The sequence below is a fragment of the Solanum dulcamara genome, chromosome 6 (assembly GCF_947179165.1).
Source record: "Solanum dulcamara chromosome 6, daSolDulc1.2, whole genome shotgun sequence".
NCBI classification, from domain to species: domain Eukaryota; kingdom Viridiplantae; phylum Streptophyta; class Magnoliopsida; order Solanales; family Solanaceae; genus Solanum; species Solanum dulcamara.
In genome coordinates, this window is record NC_077242.1 from 29,331,929 (window position 1) to 29,351,193 (window position 19,265).

Sequence of the window (19,265 nt, forward strand, 5' to 3'; positions counted from 1 at the left end):
CAAGTAATTGAATAGCTAACTGTTTTAAAACATACAAAACAATTAATTGTTTTAATTAGGTGACAAAACATTATTTCCAGTGAGTTAGGCACATTCAACCATCATGTATATAGAATTATCTCAAGTATTCTAGCGCACACATATACACATATATATACGATAGTAATGAGCAGGTAGCACGTAGGTTCCCCTCTTCCTTAAATAGTCCTCAAATATTTATTGTTATTATATGAGCAGATTTTTACATACGGATTATTGTAGAATCAAAAGAATAAATACAATAAAATACATAAGCTTGTCAAAAATTTAAACTAAATACATTCGTAAGTCCCCTCCCAGCAACTCTTCTTATCTTGAACCTCTAGAGTTCAAAACCTGTTTAAAGGACATGAACAAACAATATACGATAACACACAACATACATACGATATTATAAAGTTTACAGAGAAGAGAATACAATTATCATATCTCTGTAAAATAAACAAGTATACACAAAGAGAGAAGGGATTTAGATACTAACCTGGATGCTTTCCATATCTTTATTTAACAAGCTATACATACTATGCAAGAACTTAAAGTAAAGACTAGTAATATAATAAGAAAAAGATTACTAACCAATTAGTAGGATTTTCATCAATATGCAAACTGTCATGACCCAATTCCTTAGGTCATGATGGTACCTACTATAACCCTCTAGTAGGTAAGCCAACGCGTCAACCCAAAACTTCAAGTAATGGGTTTGAGGGCAGAAACTAAATAAGAGTATCGAATTATAAAAGTAAACAGAATGAATAAGCAGAAGTAAACCAAAACATATTTTAAACAACTAAAGATCCCTCCCAGAACCTGGAAGCCACAAGTACAGAGCTGCTAAAAAATAAAATTTGGGTACAAGTCCCGAAAGTGGACCGAAAATATGTATAACAACTGGCTAGTCTCAAAAGGCAAAAGACGGGCCATCCATGTTGAAGAAGACAGGATTGATCCAAAAATGCCAAGTACTCACCCTAGTCTCCAAAGTTGACTGCAACGGGCTCGATTTATCCACGGCGATAGCTGGTACTCGGTCCTGCATCACGAAAGTAAATGTAGAGTGTAGTATGAGTACCAAGACAATAGGTACCCAGTAGGCATCATAGGCCGATTGAGCAGAAAAGATAAAAATAATATGTAATAGGAGAATAGCCTAAATAGGAGTCAACATAAGAATCAAAAGAGGAAAGAGTACTACCTATGAGAACTACAGCTAATTATACCCCACTGGGCCCCATAAGCCCAGCCGGAACACTCGTGCGCAAGTTAAATAAAAACTCGGATGAACCCTAGTTGTAATACATCGATATGATCGAGGCCAAGACTGGATACCCGGATGCTCGTCATACTAGCAAGTCGGTAGAGGCCGGGGTTGAGTACCTGGATGCTCCCCGATAATTCAGAATGGAGGCCGGGACTTTATACCCGGATGCTCACAGATAATTTATCCCATGATGCCAAACATTCTACTCCCCAACTAGAATACAACAGTACCAAAAAAATCTTTTCCCAAATAAGTTAACCGATATGCCGCCAAAGCTGGAATTGGAGTCAAAGTCAACGATCATGAAATTTAATATTACCAACGCAACACGAAAGTCAAAATTATATCAACTTAGGGATAAATATATTTTTAAGAGCAAGGGTAACGCCTAACTAAGGCCAAACTACTAGGCACTAGCCCGCTACACCATTCTACAAGGATCTAAGTCCACCAGAGCGACGTCCGGACATCTAAAGGAAGTTTACATCCTATACTAAGGCCAACATACCCCACAGTATCAAAAACATGCTCATTCAACTCTCCTTATAATACTAACAAATATCGACAAGATACACATACTTCTAAATATCTAAAAACACGATAATAAGCTTAAAGCATGATTTCTAACACCTAAGATATACAATCAAACTACCCAACCCAAATTCTAACTATTTCAATATGCTTTCACACATTCTAGCTCAATCTAAAGAAAGGTAAAACTGAAGCCTACCTATAGGCTAAACATGTGGGCTCCAAATCACTGTGCCGAAGCTTTTTCCTTCCGAACTATCTCGGAATATTTCCAAGGTGTCAAAAATAGAACCACGACGTCAATACAATCGTTTAGACACTAATTTCATAATTTCTGGAGACAGGCCAATTATAGAGTCTAAAATGGAAAATGTGGGACCCACATACAAAATTCTGGATTTGACCCCCAAAACAGGTTTTAAACGTCACCCCAAGCTCACAAATCAGATTTATAACATAATTCGGGGTGGAAAATTATGTAAGACGATCAAACAATCAATTCCCACATTTTTAAACTAAGAAAACAATATAAGGCAGCCTCTTTACACGTCGATTTCTCAAAAACAAAAATCTTTCAATCAAAACAAATTACACCATGAAGTTCCTTGCGAAAAACTCCACAATTTAGCCTCAAGAATCACTCAAAACGAAGTTATATTGACCAAGATACACTCTTCCAAAATTTCACAAAATTTCATTCCGAAAATGATTAAATCAGTAACTAAAAATGCATTTTTACCTCAAATGAAGCTTCTCCTCGCATTTCTGATTACCATGAGATTCCTCACGAAATTCTCTTGAATTTAGACCCTTGAATCACCAAAATCGGATTTATATAGGTCAAGAATCAATTACTCAAAGTTCTTCAAAGACTCAATCCGAAAATGGACACAACTGCAATTAAAATCATGATTTTTACCTGAATCAAATGCTCCAAATCAGTTTTCAATCTCTCCAATGCGTTTTCCACGAAAAACCTCATAATTTTGCCTTTTGAATCACCCAATTTGGAGCCCTAATGCTCAAGTATGGGGTTTTAAAGTTGGAGGAAATATCCCCAAAACAAGGGGGCTGTTGCTGTCTTTATGCAGATTTTGGAAAATTCCAAAATCTCCGATAGGGTGCTCGGGATTCGTTCGGAATCCGATAAAAATAAACCCGATATGATACCCCACTAAATTCGATATTCTGGACTCAATGGAGAATTCAGAATTCTCATACGAGATCATTTGAATAAAAAGTGGATCCCACATCCAAGAGCTCTTTTAAGTCATATTCCACAACGGGCCTCAATATTAGTCTGAAAGCCTTGAAAAGCGAACGAAGGGTCGTTATAGACCAAAATCAACATTCTGAAACTAACCGCGCTGTCAGAATTTTCATTCGAGCGCGTTTTCCAAGAATGTTGACCAAAGTCAACCATAGGCTAACTTTCAAAGTCAAAAGTGTCAAATGGCCCCAAACTTGTATCGATTGCCTCGATAGTCATTCCGACAGCGCTACTAGCCTAATTTGGTCATTCTGGAGCTGATGGAACCATCAGAATTTGAATTTGAGATCTCATTGACCCAAAACTCGAAAAGTCGCAACTAAATCAACTTAGGCCTTCAAAATACCAAAAAGGACTCGGGACCTCTAAAAATTCAACCAACACTTCTTCCAGACCAAAATTCATCTCCCGAATCCAACGGAGTTTTCGGAATTCCATTCCGATCATTGGAACTCCAAAAGTTGACCAAAGTCAAACCTTGGCTTAAAGTTCCTCAAATTCTCAACTCAAGGCCTCAAATCCTCGTTACAACTCCAAAACTGATTCTGTAAAGTCTCCTAAGCCTATTTCGACATTTCGGAGCTGCTGGAATTGATGGAATTCCATTCCGAGACCCGTAGCTCCAATTGACCCCAAATACCACTTTTTAATACTTAAAGCTTATGAAACTCAAAATTTCTAAGGACTTAACTTTTTATGGGATTTTCTAAAAATCAACACCTGGTAACAATCAGAAACGACTCAGGGCATCTAAAAGAAGGGGTAAAATGGTCATTTTACAAAAATTCCAAAAAAATAACCTTCAGGGTCATTACAACATCCACTACTAAAAGAACTTTCGTCCGCGAAAGTAAGGACAAGAGTATACCTGGAGGGTCAAATAAGCTGGGGAACTGCTCCCGCATCTCCTGCTCGGTCTCCTATGTAGCCTCCTCGATCGGACGATGGCGCCACTGGACCTCAATTACAGGGATGGACTTACAATGAAGCTGGCAAACATCTCTAGCAAGAATAGCAATTGGCTCCTCAACAAAAGTCAGGCGATCATCCAACTCAATAGAGTCATACTGAAGCACGTGAGACTCATTTGGAATGTACCAGCGCAGCATAAAAACATGAAAAACAGGGTGTATAGTTGAAAATACTAATGGCAAAGCCAACTCATAAGCAACCTCTCCAACTCTCCTTAGAATCTCAAACGGCCCAATATATCTAGGGCTAAGCTTACCCCGCCTACCGAATCTCATCACGCCCTTCAAGGGCGATACCTGTAAGAATACCCGATCTCCCACCTCAAAGCGTAAGGGCCGACGCCTGCGATCAGCATAACTCTAGTGTCTATTCTGAGCTATTCTCAACCTCTCTTGAATAACCCGAACTCTTCCTATGGCATCCCGAAGTAAATTGGTACTGTGTGGCCCAGGTTCTAAAGACTCAAACCAACCAACCAGAGTACGACAACGCCTACCATATAAGGCTTCAAACGGGGCCATCTGAATACTAGAATGGTAGCTATTGTTGTATGCAAACTCTGCCAAAGCTAAGTACTGCTCCCAATGACCCTTGAACTATAATACACAAGCTTGCAACATATCCTCCAGAACCTAAATAGTACACTCTGACTGACCGTCGGTTTGTGGATGAAATACCGTACTAAGATCAACCCAGGTGCCCAACTCTCTATGAAAGGCCCTCCAGAAACTGGAAGTAAATTGAGATCCCTTATCTGATATAATGAATATCGGTACTCCGTATGGACCACCTTCTGAATATAGATTCGAGCTAGATGATCTGCAGTAAAAGTGGACCATACTGGCAAGAAATGTGCTGACTTGGTCAATCGATCAATGATGACCCAAATACCATCATTACCTCTGGATGATCGAGGAAATCCCATCACGAAGTCCATGGTAATTCCTTCCTATTTCCACTCGGGAATGGGTAATCTCTGAAAAACTCTACCAGGTCTCTGATGCTCCGCCTTAACCTACTGGAAACTTAAACAATGGAATACATACTCAGCTATATCTCTCTTCATACCACTCCACAGTAATGTTGTCTCAAATCTCGATACATCTTCACGGTGCCCAGATGGATAGAATATTTGGAATTGTGGGCCTCGTGAAGGATCAACTGAATGAAGTCTCCAACTCTAGGAACACAAAGGTGACCATCGAACCGTAGTATGACATCCGAATCTATAGAAGCTTGGCCACCCTCGCCTCGCAATACTAATTCTCGAAGCTTTACCAATGATCCATCCTCAAACTGTCGGCCATGAATCTGGTCCAATAGAGATGATTGAGCTCCCATAAAAGCCAAAATCAGTTCGGAATCTGAGATGTCCAACCTGACCATCCGATTAGCCAAATACTGGATGTCCAAGGCTAGGGGTCGCTTCGCAGCAGACAAGTAAGCTAAACTACCCATACTCCCTGTCTTCCAGCTCAAGGAATCCGCTACTACATTCGCCTTGCCCAGGTGGTAAAGAATAGAGATGTCATAATCGGCCAGTAGCTCAATCCAACGCCGCTGTCTAGAATTAAGATCTTGTTGAATCATAATGTACTGTAAGCTATGGTAATTTGTATATATCTTGCAATGGACTCCATATAAGCAGTGCCTCCACATCTTAAGCGCGAAAATAACCGTTACTAGTTCCAAGTCATGGGTGGGGTAGTTGCGCTCGTGCACTCTCAATTGTCTGGAATCATAAGCAATAACTTGGCCACGCTGCATCAGTACATACCCAAGACCTACACCAGAAGTGTCACAATATACCGAAAAGATCTCTCTCTCAATAGGTAGAGTCAGAACAGGAGCGGTGATAAGCAAATCCTTAAGCTTTCGAAAGCTCGACTTACACTCCTCGGACCACACAAAGGAAACATCTTGGTGGGTCAAACGGGTCAATGGGGTTCAATGGGGTTGTAATGGTAGAGAAACCCTCAATGAATCGTCTATAATACCCAGCTAATCCAATGAAACTCTGAATCTCCATAATAGAAGTGGGCCCAGCCCAACCACAAATAGCCTCAATCTTCGCCGAATCCACTCTGATACACTCTCTGGACACCACATGTCCCAGAAATGCCACAGACTCAACCAAAACTCACATTTTGAGAATTTAGCATAAAGCTGCTGATCTCTCAAAGTCTGGAGCACAACCCTCAAGTTGTGCTCGTGCTTCTCCCTACTCCGCGAGTATACCAGTATGTCATCGATGAATACAATCACGAAGGAGTCAAGATAAGGTATGAATACTCGAGTCATAAGGTCTATAAAAGTTGTGGGGGCATTAGTAAGCCCAAAAGACATCACAAGAAACTCATAGTGGCCATAGCAAGTCTGAAAAGCAGTCTTAGGAATATCGGCTGCTCTAATCCACAACTGATGGTATCCAGACCTCAAGTCAATCTTAGAAAACATAATCACACCCTAAAGCTGATTGAATAGATCATCGATACGAGGCATGGGGTAACGGTTTTTCACCATCACCTTGTTCAGTTACCTTTAATCAACACACATCCGCATATTCTCATCCTTCTTCTTAACAAATAAGACAGGTGCACCCCACAGTGACACACTAGGGCGAATAAATCCCTTACTTAGAAGATCCTCAAGCTGCACGCTGAGCTCTTTGAGCTCTGCAGGGGCCATACGATAAGGTGGTATAGAAATAGGCTTAGTTTCCGGCTCCAAATCTATGGCAAAGTCAATATCTCTCTTTGGGGGTAAACCAGGTAGGTCAGTAGGGAAGACATCAGTATACTCCCTAACCACAGGAACTGAATCAATAGTAGGGGCCTCACTGGACACATCATGAACATATGCTAAGTACGCCAAGCACCCGGACGCAACTAGCCATCGGGCCCACATAAAGGATATGATCCCAGTCGGTGAGCGACTATAAACACCCTGCCACAAGACCGGGGGAATACCAGGCATGGATAATGTAACAGTCTTGGCATAACAGTCCAAAACTGCATGATAAGGGGATAGCTAATACATTCCCAGAATAACATCAAAGTCCAGCATATCAAGTAAAATAAGATCTGCCCAAATCTCATGCCCCTGAATAGTCACTGCACAAGATCTACAAACCTGATCCACTAGTAAAGAATCCCCTACTGGGGTCGAAACATGTAACGGAACCTCAAGTGACTCATAAGGAATACCCAAACATGGAGCAAAATATATAGACACATAGGAATATGTGGAACCTGGATCAAATAAAGCTGAAGCAGTCTGCTAACAAATAAGGATAGTACCTGTAATAACATATTTGATGCCTCAGCCTTTGCCCTCACCGGAGCAACACAGAAGTGGCCCTGTCGGCCTCCGCCATGAACATTCACCCTACCACCTAACCTGCCTCCCCGGGAACCTCCCTGAATACCATAATGACCATCGCCGCGGCCGTAACCCCGATCTATATCTTCTGGTAGAGGTGGTTCTACTACCAACGGTCTAGCCCGGTCGGGACACTCCCTAGCCTAGTGCTCTAGTGAGCCACAATCGAAACATCCTAAAGATGAGCGACCCGTGATAACTCATCCGTAGTAGGAAAAAAGAGGATATGATCCCTTCGAGCTTTGCCCTCCGGTGGAACCCCCTAAACAGGGCTGACTACCCTCAACTACTGGCAGGGCGGCCTAAATCGGCCAATGGGACTGACCCTACTGGTACCTATCTTGTTGGAATCACTGGCGGGGCCTATCATAACTATCATGGCCTCTAGAATGGGACCCACTGAAGCTACCATGATGCTTGGGTCTCTTATCGATGCCCTCTTGGGCTTGGCGATAAATAATTTCGATCGTGCAGGCATAATCTACCACATCCAGAAAAGTGCGGCCCGCAGAAATAAGGTGCTCAGTACCCAACCTCAGGTAAGGTCTCAATCCATGCACAAAACATCGTACCCGCTCCTCTTCAATGGATAGAATCATAGTGGTATGTCGGGAAAGCTGATGAAATCTAGCCTTGTACTCTACAATCATCATGTGGCCCTGCTCCAATAGAGTAAACTGATCCCAAAGTCAGTCCCAAACACTCCTAGGGATGTATCGAGCCAAGTAAACCTTTGAGAACTGGGCCCATATCAATAGTGGTGACCCATCTGGTCTGGACTGCAAATAAGAGCGTCACCACTGTCTGGCTGCCCCTCTAAACTGGTGAGTAGTGAAGTCAGCGCCTCTGGACTCCACAAGACCCAAGGAATAGAGCTGCTCTTGACAGGTACTCAAGAACTCCATGGCATCCTCGCCAATGGCTCTAGAAAATGTTAGGGGCGACAGCCTCTGAAATACCCCTAACATCTTCTGATCCTGTAATGACATCATACCCTTTGGAACTGCTGGTGGGGGTGTAACAACTGGTAGAGGCAGATGAACCTCAGGTACCGACTGAACAAGCGGATCCCGCGGTGCTGGTATGCCCGGGGCCTGTGGTACAACTCCAATAGCCGTGAGGAGCTGCACAATCATTGCCTGTAGTGCTGGGGTCATAACTGGTGCAGTTGGAAGTTATGTTGGTGGTGGTGGTCCCTCTGGCTGAGTAAGAATAGGAGCATCCTGATGCTCCTCTACCAGCTCCAGCTCTATCTCCGGGTCAGGAGCTGGTACTGCTCCTCTACCTGTCCCACGAGGACGACCTCTAGGCATATCAGGCCTTGGTGCATTATCACGACCGGTGGTACCGCGCGTACGAACCATTCTTGCGAAAGACTGGAACAAATGAGATTTCACAAAATCAATAAGACACAACATTGCACGAAATGATACAACATACAGAATGTTCCTAATGACATCATGTAGCCTCCCGAAGATAAGTTACGGACGTCTCCGCACCTATCTATGAGACTCTACTAGATGTTAGCTCTGTACAAGTGAGACCAATGAACCTGGGGCTCTGATACCAACTTGTCACGACCCAATTCCTTAGGTCATGATGGCACCTACTATAACCCTCTAGTAGGTAAGTCAACCCATCAACCTGGAACTTCAAGTAATAGTTTTGAGGGCAGAAACTAAATAAGAGTATCAAATTGTAAAAGTAAACAGAATGAATAAGCAGAAGTAAACCAAAACATGTTTTAAACAACTAAGATCCCTTCCAGAACCTGGAAGCCACAAGTACAGAGCTGCTACAAAATAAAATTCCGGTAAGAGTCCCGAAACTGGACCAAAAATATATATAACAACTGGCTAGTCTCAGAAGGCAAAAGATGGGCCATCCATGCTGAAGGAGACAGGAATGATTCAAAAACTCCAAGTACTCACCCTAGTCTCTGACGTTGACTGCAACAGGCTCAATTTGTGAAAAAGTCATGAAATAAAATTAATATTTGTCAAAAAAAAGTCTCACATATCATGCCAAGACGGATCCATTGTCAATAATTGTACAAAAAATTATTCAGACTTAATCTGAGAAATAGTCAAATTATAAGTAGAAATAAATGTAAAATTAATGTTCACTATCATATACTGAGATTTACCATAATAAAACAAGTGAAGCAATCAAATCTATTAAGGGTAAGACCAAATTAGTGTACTAATATATGAGTAATGGTAACACCGAAGTCATTCAAATAAAGGAAGAATCTTATAAAATGCGAAGTTAATTCACCAAAGTATTTAGCATCCAAAATTATAGCAAATTAACCACAAAGAGACGAGTAACAAAAAATGAAAAATGTTTAAACAGAAGACTGACTCAAAAATTAATAATGACAGAAATTTTATTCTTTAAAACTACTTAAGGAAAAGCAATCAAATTGAATAATAAGAAATATGAGGCCAACAATTCCAACAGTGTAAAAGAAAATTGAAGGGTCTGCTAATACCCATTACTAATTACTTCAACATAAACAAGCATGCAATTGAAATAATGAATCTTATATTGAAAAACCACAAGTAAATTAAGAAAACTTGTTAAAAGAAGAGATAATAAATAAGTAAAAGATCGAACCTGGACAAATCTGTTAACCAATCAAAATCTCAAAACTCCATTTTAACCAATCTTTATCTATGGTGTTCTTTGTCGTCCCTCTCGCAACGGTTGATCGGAATCCTGGCGGAGGAACTGCCGGAGGTCGGAGATGCTGCAGCTGTTGGTGATGTTGCTGCCGGTTGTTGCCGTTGCTTGCCGATTTGGTTGCTGATGATCGGAGCTACTGGAAAGTTGACTGGAGCATCGATGCTCCTTGTTGCTGCTGCTCGTCATCTTCAACGGAGAAGAGGCTGCGACGTTGAGGAGTAGCTGCCATCGCTGGCTGCTGCTGCTGTTCGTGCTGCTATTGCTGCTGCTGCTGTTCGTGCGGCTGCTCATGCTGCCGTCCATGTTGCTGTCGGAGGAGGGCGACGTCGTGGAGGAGAAGAGACGTGCATAGTGGCTGGGAGGCGACGGATCTTGTCATTTGGAGGAGGTGATGAGGAGAGTTTAGAGAGAGAGAGTTAGATCTTCCTCTTTTGTTTAGAAGATGATTAGAGAGAAAAAAAACCATTAGTTTAGGTTTAGGGTGTGAAAAAGATAAGAATGAATGGGAGCCGCTTGATCAATCAAACGAACGGATGAGATTGAAATTGAGATTTAAAAAATAGACCATATTGAAATCGATTAGGCTAGAGTAATAACTAATCGGAAGTTATTTGACTAGAATTTTAATAAATTGAATTAAAAGGACTATGCTTAAAATAAAAATTGAGGAAAAATTAAATAGATTGTCATCTAACTAATAACATAGTATATATATTGAATAAGTAAAAATCATAAACTTTATCGATTAATATTTTTTATATATAAAGTAAATACTTATGTATATACTATGTAAATGTATGTATATATATATGTGTGTGTGTGTGTGTGTATATATATATATATATATATATAATGTACGTATGTATATAATACGTACTAAAATAGATGTGTAATATATATTAACATAAACAAGTAAAAATATAATAAACTTAAGTAACAACCTTTTATATGCATATATACATAAGACGTATTAAAATAGATATGTAATATATATATATATATATATATATATATATATATATATATATATTAATATGAATAAGTAAATTATAAAATAAACTTAGTTAGGTAATATTTTTTTTTACATAAAGCAAATACACACACATATACAGTAAAATAGACACGTAAAAATATTTGAATGTATGAAACTTGTTACATAAAAAAAATAAGAATAATAAAGATAATAGTAATAATATTAATAAATAGCAAAATATTATAAATTACGAATATCAAGATATACGATTTAATGGATAAAACTAAATATAAATTTATTTATTTATTTAATAAAGAAATAATTTTAAAAAATATTTATCTATTAAGATAGTGATTCGAAAAGTAATTATAGGTCGGTCAAAATTGGGTGCTAACAGTGACATCAAAATAATTTTTAAAAATGATGTCTTAGCTGGAAATTTGGCATTGTATTGCTTGGTATCTTCTACAGACGGCTTAAAATTTTAACAATCTAAAATGTAAACTATGGACCTTGAGGCTTGAAGTAGTCAAAAGTATTTGTAACAATCTATTTGGCCTTCAATTTGTGTTTGGATTATGTCAGCTGCATTTGCTTTCTAGAACACAAATGCAAACTTTGAGTCATTTTGCATTTACCTCCTTCAAACTTTTGTTTCCATATTTTGCAGAAAGGGAACTTTATGTTAACAGTGTTGAGTATATAATTATTAAAGTAAATAAAAAGTGTGCTCTTTTTAACTGCTTGAGCTTTTAGATGAAATAGTTATACACTTTAATACGGTTCAGAACAAGTAGAGGTTCTGAGATTGAATCTCATCATTATTCATTATTAAAAAAAAAATTCACTTACTTGATGATTAAAAAAAAAAGAATCAGGTCTCAATGTAAGATAATGTCTTGCGTAGATAATTATAGTAAAATGAGACAATAAATAATATTTAATACTTGCATAAACTTTTTTATTAAAAATTGAATTGTTATGTTGATTTAATTTGGGTCACTCGCACAAATGCCATAAATTGGGGTAATATTTATTTTTTGTTCCTCAAAATTGTTGGTTTTCTATTTTTACCTTTCAGAGGTTATAAAAATGATCAAAAATGTCCTTGACAGCTGGAAAAAAAAAAACTTCGTCAAGACATAAGTTAAGTGGTATAAGTTATGTCTTAAGCATAAGTTCAATTGCACAAGCTATGTCTCAAGGCATAAGTTTAGTGACACAAGTTACATCCCAAGGCAAAAGAAATTAAGCCAAGGTATTAGTTATACCCCAAAGCATAAGTACAGTAGCACGAGTTATGTTCAAAGGCAAAAGAAATTAAGCCCAACACTTATATTTATAAGGGGAAATTAAGCAAATAAACAAACATATACTAGTTAATTAGTTAACATAGATATAGTTTAGCTAATTTGCAATTCGCCACTAATATTTAGCGTTAATTACGGCTCGAGTTTGTATAATTCGCACGTTTGTATAATTCAAAATTTGTATAACTTTTGTATAACTGTTTAAAGTTTAAATGCTTGTATTTGTATAAATTCATTATTTCAAGTTTATACAAACATAGTTCAATTATCCGTGAATTATACAAACCCACGAATTATACAAACAAAACAGCTTAAACTATAGCTACAATTCGTAAATATGCAAACTATAACGAAAGAGTCTAATTAAGTTTATTATAGTAGTTATTTGCAAAATTTCCCCAATTTATAAAGTGACTCAAATTATGCCCCAAGACATAAGTTTAGTGGCGCCACAAATCAAGAACAACCAAACTAGTAATATTAACTTTAGTTTGGTTTAGAAATCGACTAAAATTGATTCAATTTTGATTTTATCAAAAAATTGACCCATTACCGACTCATAAATACCCAAACCACAATATTAATTTTTACATAATTAATCTCTGCATTATTAATCTCTTCGAACCGAATGACCTTTTAAGAACGTAACATTGTAAAGCGTAAAATGATCTAGTGAATTTTTCTCTACAAAAATATCCGTTCCTTTGAGACAAAGAAAGGTTATCTTTAATACTACTTATTAGAAAAAATACTTCTTATTAATAATATTAAATAAAAATAATTTTTTTTTAATATGTGTGCTAAAGCTTTGAAATTCATTTATTATGAATTGGAAGGAGTATTTGATAGAGTTTAGGATATCTAATGCATGCATTAGTATGATTAAAGACAAAATTTTATATTTTTTAATATCTTTTTCATATTCTTTTCACCGTATTAATGAATGATATTTTTATAAATATTTTTTTATAGAAATTATGCAACATATGCTATTTCTAATACAACAAATAAAATAATGCATAAAAATAATTTCAGCATAACTAATATCAGAATTATTAATACATCACATTCAACACTATTCTTATACGTCTTACTAAACGACTTTTTGGATATGAGATGCATATATAGTATGTTGTTCACTCAAGCTTGTTATCTTTCTTTTTTTCTTTTGTCCCCTTTTTTTTAATTAAAAAAGGAACTCCTTTGTATGAAAATCTTGATGTGATTTAATCAAAAGTCGTATATATCTTTGTGATGGAATTAATTAAAAAGATATGAGTTAAAGAATGGTTTTAAATTAATTACTGTACATAATATATGCATTAATTAATTATCTTTGAAAGCAACTGAAACAAGACGATTAATATTATTAAAAGATGGTTATTATCTTCAAGTAATCAAAACATCCAAGAGTATTTCCTTTTTGTCCATATGAAGCAAAGAATGAGTATCAAATAGATAGTAAGTTCTTATATAACATATGTATGTATGTGTTTGTTTCATTAATGTTCTTCTTAATTAATTTCTCTTTTATATCAAATTAATCTCATTAGATTAATTAAAGATGATGTTAATAAGTAAATTTGGAATAACATTGATTATTTTTGTCACAAGTTTCATCTTTCTTGCTTTAGGTACAGAGGCTTCCATCAAGTCCACAAATGATAGCCTTTCAACAGAGAAAGTATGATAATATATTTAATTAGTTTTGAAATTGTCTGAGTGCTTTTAATTTTTTTAATTTTACTTGTCTTCAAATCAAACGCTCTCTTAGTTTTCCCTCCATTTCATATTAAATGAATTTGTGAGGTAATGCACACATATTAAGAAAAATATTTAAGAACATAATTTGAACCATACTTTTCACTATTGCCCTTTTTAAAATCATAAATATAACTTTGCAAGTAGTGTGATTTATTTCCTAGAAAATATAAAACTTCAATAAATGAAAGGGCAAATATGTAAAAAGATTCAAACATTTATCTTGAACATTGAACAATTCAATTATTTTGAACAATAAAAAATCCCTCAAAAATTCACTTAATATGGAATAGAGGGAGTATTAAATAACTATATAAAGTAGTAGTAGTCAAATTTAAAATTTCAAGACATTATTAATAACCTTAGTTTAGTAAAATACACGTCCAATTAAAACTTTTTGAAGTTAGATTTTCAATCAATGGACATGAATTAATTTATTTTGATTAATTAATTATTTGACCAATGGACATGAATTATTTACTTAGTTTTTCCATGTTGGTCAAATATATATTTTCAAAGTTAATAACTCACAAGGGTAAAATAGGAATTATAATGTCATTTATGCATTGATTTTGTGAAATGACAAATACTAAAGACCATCTATTTTTAATAAGGATGACATATAAATATGAACGGAGGGAGTAGTTTTCAAATTTAGAGTTCCAAGACATCATTAATAAAGTTAGTTTAATAAGATGGAAATCTAATTAAAACTTCCTTAAGGAGTGTGTCAAATCAATATGGGTCAAATAATATGAAACGTATAGAGTATCATAATTTTGCACTTTAATAAAATCGTAACATTATTAATGTAATGTTACAAAAGGTGGTTTTAATTTGGCTGAAATTTGCTATGTATTGACAATTATTTTTATAGGAGTAATGCAGCTCTTTTGTGACAATAGAGACAACAGACACCACAAAATGTAAGGCTAAGGTTTGGTGATGAAAATTTCAATGACATTTTAGTGCACCATTTGAATTCCAAACATGTTAGAAGGGTTGATCCATTGGAGCCACAAGTTCTTGATGACATTCCAAGAAAATCATTTCAATCCTGCATGATTGATCAGTTTCAAGTTACTGGTCAATGTGTTAAATCATCAATTTGTTATCTCCATCTTAAATTGGCTGAAGTGATGATTGGCGTCCTGGTTTTGCTCAAGTCCAACTCCTAGAACGACCTCATTTTAGCTCAAATACATTTTATTTTCGACGATATTTGCCTCGTCGCGTATGGCATGGATCGGACCTTTGTGACACACAAGTCACGCCTTTTGGGTTAAAACGCAAGAGAAATATATTTGGAAACGAAGCTTCGTAGACTTTAGTGTCCTATGAAAATTATGAAAATAAAAGTCTGATAATTTTAAACTTGGAATGTACTTTGAGTTATTAAATTTGAACATATAGAGATAAGATTTTCTGTTTTTAAATCACATTTTGTGTTAAAGGAAGTGCTTCGAGTCGTCATTGCTATTTGATTTAGATATTTTCTAAAAAGTGTAAGTATTTCAAATTGTTGGTTTGACTTGGGAAAAACGGAGAAAACCTTTAAAATTATTTTAATATTAAACCTTGAAACACAATATTTTACATCGAGTAAATTCTTAGCTTTTTTACCTCTTACTAAGACTACATAATGTTCTTATAAATTATGATAATACCCGATATATAAATAGTGATTTCAAATTCAGAGGTTAATCATATTCCGACATCTTTACATAGAGTTTGGTTTTTTAAAAAAAATGATAAATCAAGTGGGACAAGCAATATCTTCTTGGAATTATTTTTTTATACATACAGAATTGGATTCATATTTATGAAACATAGCATTTTCGAAGTTCTATTAAAAACGTACTACACAAGTCCTATACAAAGATCATGACCGAAATTATAAAGGGTAAATTTTAAAAAAGACAAACATATTAAGCTTAATAATTTCGTATGAGTATAGTTTTTCTAATTACTCTCCATAACTATATTTATGTTTGCTATGGTCATTAATGTTTGTATATCTCGTTGCATTATACAAATTAGATTTTTCTGTTTGTAAATCTCACTGCATTATACAAATTGGGCTTCAAAGAGATTATATATATTCGCTTCCAGATTTGTATATTCGGTTCCAAATTTGTATAGTCGCTTTCAAATTTGCGTTAGAAATTTGTATATTCGCAATATATTTGCTTTTAGATTTATATATTCGCTACCAGGTTTATATATTCGCTTCCAGATTTGCTTTACAGATTTGTATATTCGCTTTCAAATTTGTATATGAGCCTAGATTTGTATAATAGCAAATTTCATTAAACTATAGCCAATTCATGTAATTAATTAAAACTATACCCTTATCGTATAATTATAATAATAAAGTTTGTCAATCCACGTAATTTTCCCAATTATAAAATCAATATACTATAGCTAACGATGGTAGATTCAAAACTTTCAATCAATTTTGTTACAACACAATAGAAGGTATTTTTATAGATTCTTTATAAAGGTCATGTAGGGTTTTTATAAAAACTCATGTATGGATTCTATATAACGTTCGTGTTTTGGTTTTTGATTATTTGTTTTCTAAGTTTATGTATAAAATCTGCATTATAAATTGTATAAAATCTAGTAAAATATGCATAAATTCTGATAAAGTATGTATAAATTTTGTATTAAAATTATATATATAAAATAGGAGAATTTTCAGATATGAAAAATCTTTTAAGTATAATTACTCCATATGGGTATAGTTTCCCTAATTACTTATAATGAAAAACATAAAATTTGTCATTATACAAATGTTGTAGCGCATTATACAAATACTGATATACATATTTATTTATATATCTTGCAAGCGAGATTGAGAGAGAGGAGAAGAGAGGCGAGCGAGATCGAGAGAGGGAGGAGAGAGGCGAGCGAGAGACGAATTGTATATGTATATCTGTCGAATTGTATATGTATATTTTATTAAAAAATTATATATATGTAACTGGTATACATATATATTTGTATATCTAGCATGCGAGAATGAGAGAGAGGAGGGGAGAGGCGAACGATATCGAGAGAGGGACGAGAGAGGCGAGTGATATCGAGAAAGGGAGGAGAAAGGCGAGTGAGAGGTAAATTGGTCGAATTGTATATATATATCTATTAGAAAAACTGTATAATGGTAATTGATATATATATATATATATATATATATATATATATATATATATGTTATACCGCGTAAATAGATAGCTATATTTGCTGCAAGCCATAATTATTTTTAAATTATACCCTAAACGCGTAATATAGTAGTAAGGTTTGTCATACCGCGTAATTTTTCCTATAAAATATGTATCATACATGTATGTATTAATTGTAAAATATGTATTTTAATTTATGTATATATATATAATTTTAATACAAAATTTATACATATTTTATCAGAATTCAGAGGAAAGAGGCGAGAGTGAAAAGAGGGGAAAGAGGCGAGCGAATGAATGTGGAGAGCCAGAGAGAGAGGAGAAAGAAAATAATTATAAAATCCTAACAATAGCTACGAATTGTAATTCTATCAAATTATAAATTTATACATATTTTATCAGAATTCAGAGGAAAGAGGCGAGAGTGAAAAGAGGGGAAAGAGGCGAGCGAATGAATGTGGAGAGCCAGAGAGAGAGGAGAAAGAAAATAACTATAAAATCCTAACAATAGCTACGAATTGTAATTCTATCAAATTATAATGCTTTATAGTAAACATATCAAATATTTGTCTTACTAAATAATTTTTTCTTTAAATTATCAAAAATCCAAATAAAATTTTGAACAGATTGAACAAGTTATATTTAAACTTATTTTGACAACATATCACAACGGAATAGTTTTAATTTCCATAGCCCCATCGGCCATCTCCACTACTCTACCCTCGCTTCACCTCTCGTAATATTTATCTAAAGTGTGTGTATATATCTTTTTTTTTTAAATAATTTTTTTTTTATATATAGACCATGAAAAAAGTAAATGAGAAATCCAGTTATACTTTACCTTTTTAATGCTGACGTTGATAGAATCTTTGTACTTTGACGTATTAACTGTGGATCCTTAATTCGACCCACTCAAATAGAGACACAATAAATTCATGGACAAGAACAGAAGCTGAAATGATGATATTGCTGAAATATTTGGAGTCCAACCATTAGAAACCACTCAATTCAACTATGACAACGTCATTTTTTTGGGGCATGTCATAAATAGTCCTCATTTATTATTTGTCCTTCTTGTATTTATTTGGTATAACACCATTTATTATACCTTTTATTATTATATTAATAATTAAAATAAATATTCAATTTTATTTATTTAATTTTAAAAATTACTGGGGAGGATAAAACATGAAAAGAAAAGCTGTATTTTTTGATATGTTAAAAGTGATAAGTCAAAATAAAAATCTATTTTTAGAATATTGGACAAATAAAAATTACCGAAGAGTAATTTTATCACAATTCCTAATTTACTATAGTAATTTTTAAATATTAAATTTATTATATTTAAAAGTTGATATAATAAAATTATTTATTTATTTATTGTTATTTAGAACATTTGTCAAGGCACTATTATATTGAAATAATAAAAATAAGCGAAGAAGGTATTATTTTATCTTACTGTATCGCCAATAAGGGTGGTCCTTTAATAAGTCATGTTATCGAAATATATTTTTATATATTTGGAGGAAAATATATCAATGTACCTTTAAATTAACCGGACAAATCGTATACATACTCCAATTAATCGGATGAACTATTACTTTCCCTTCCTAATTCTTTTTTAAAGTGATATTAATATCTTTCTGGGTGATGCTAGTGAGTTCAAATTCTTAAATAGCGTGTCATGATTCAGATCGTTATGAGTTAATCCATATTATTTCTGTGAAAAAATCAACTACCAACTCAAAAATTAACCCATTAAGCCGTTTAAAGAAAAAAGAATTTCATTAATTTAAATCAATATTCATAAAACTTCAGAGAAACATGCTGAAATACCCCTCCCTCCTCTCTCTCCCCCTAGAATTTGAAAGTCGACGTATCAAAACTGTCATGGACC

General features: G+C 34.9%; 1 protein-coding gene and 1 pseudogene across 1 annotated transcript; one reads left to right on the forward strand and one right to left on the reverse strand.

Moving 5' to 3' along the window:
• Positions 1 to 792: 792 nt before the first annotated feature.
• LOC129893382 (uncharacterized) lies at positions 793 to 6,006 on the reverse strand. Its single transcript, XM_055968897.1, has 2 exons — positions 3,967 to 6,006; positions 793 to 1,069 (listed from the first exon to the last, which is right to left on the reverse strand). The coding sequence occupies exon 1, from the start codon at positions 5,835 to 5,837 to the stop codon at positions 5,133 to 5,135; it is 705 nt and encodes a 234-aa protein (XP_055824872.1). The 5' UTR covers positions 5,838 to 6,006; the 3' UTR covers positions 793 to 1,069; positions 3,967 to 5,132.
• Positions 6,007 to 13,955: 7,949 nt separating this feature from the next.
• LOC129892814 (embryo-specific protein ATS3A-like) lies at positions 13,956 to 15,507 on the forward strand (annotated as a pseudogene).
• Positions 15,508 to 19,265: the final 3,758 nt, after the last annotated feature.

Coding starts and splice junctions, on each gene's coding strand:
- LOC129893382 (XM_055968897.1), bottom strand. CDS start 5,837: ATGCAGCGTGGCCAAGTTATTGCTTATGATTCCAGACAATTGAGAGTG.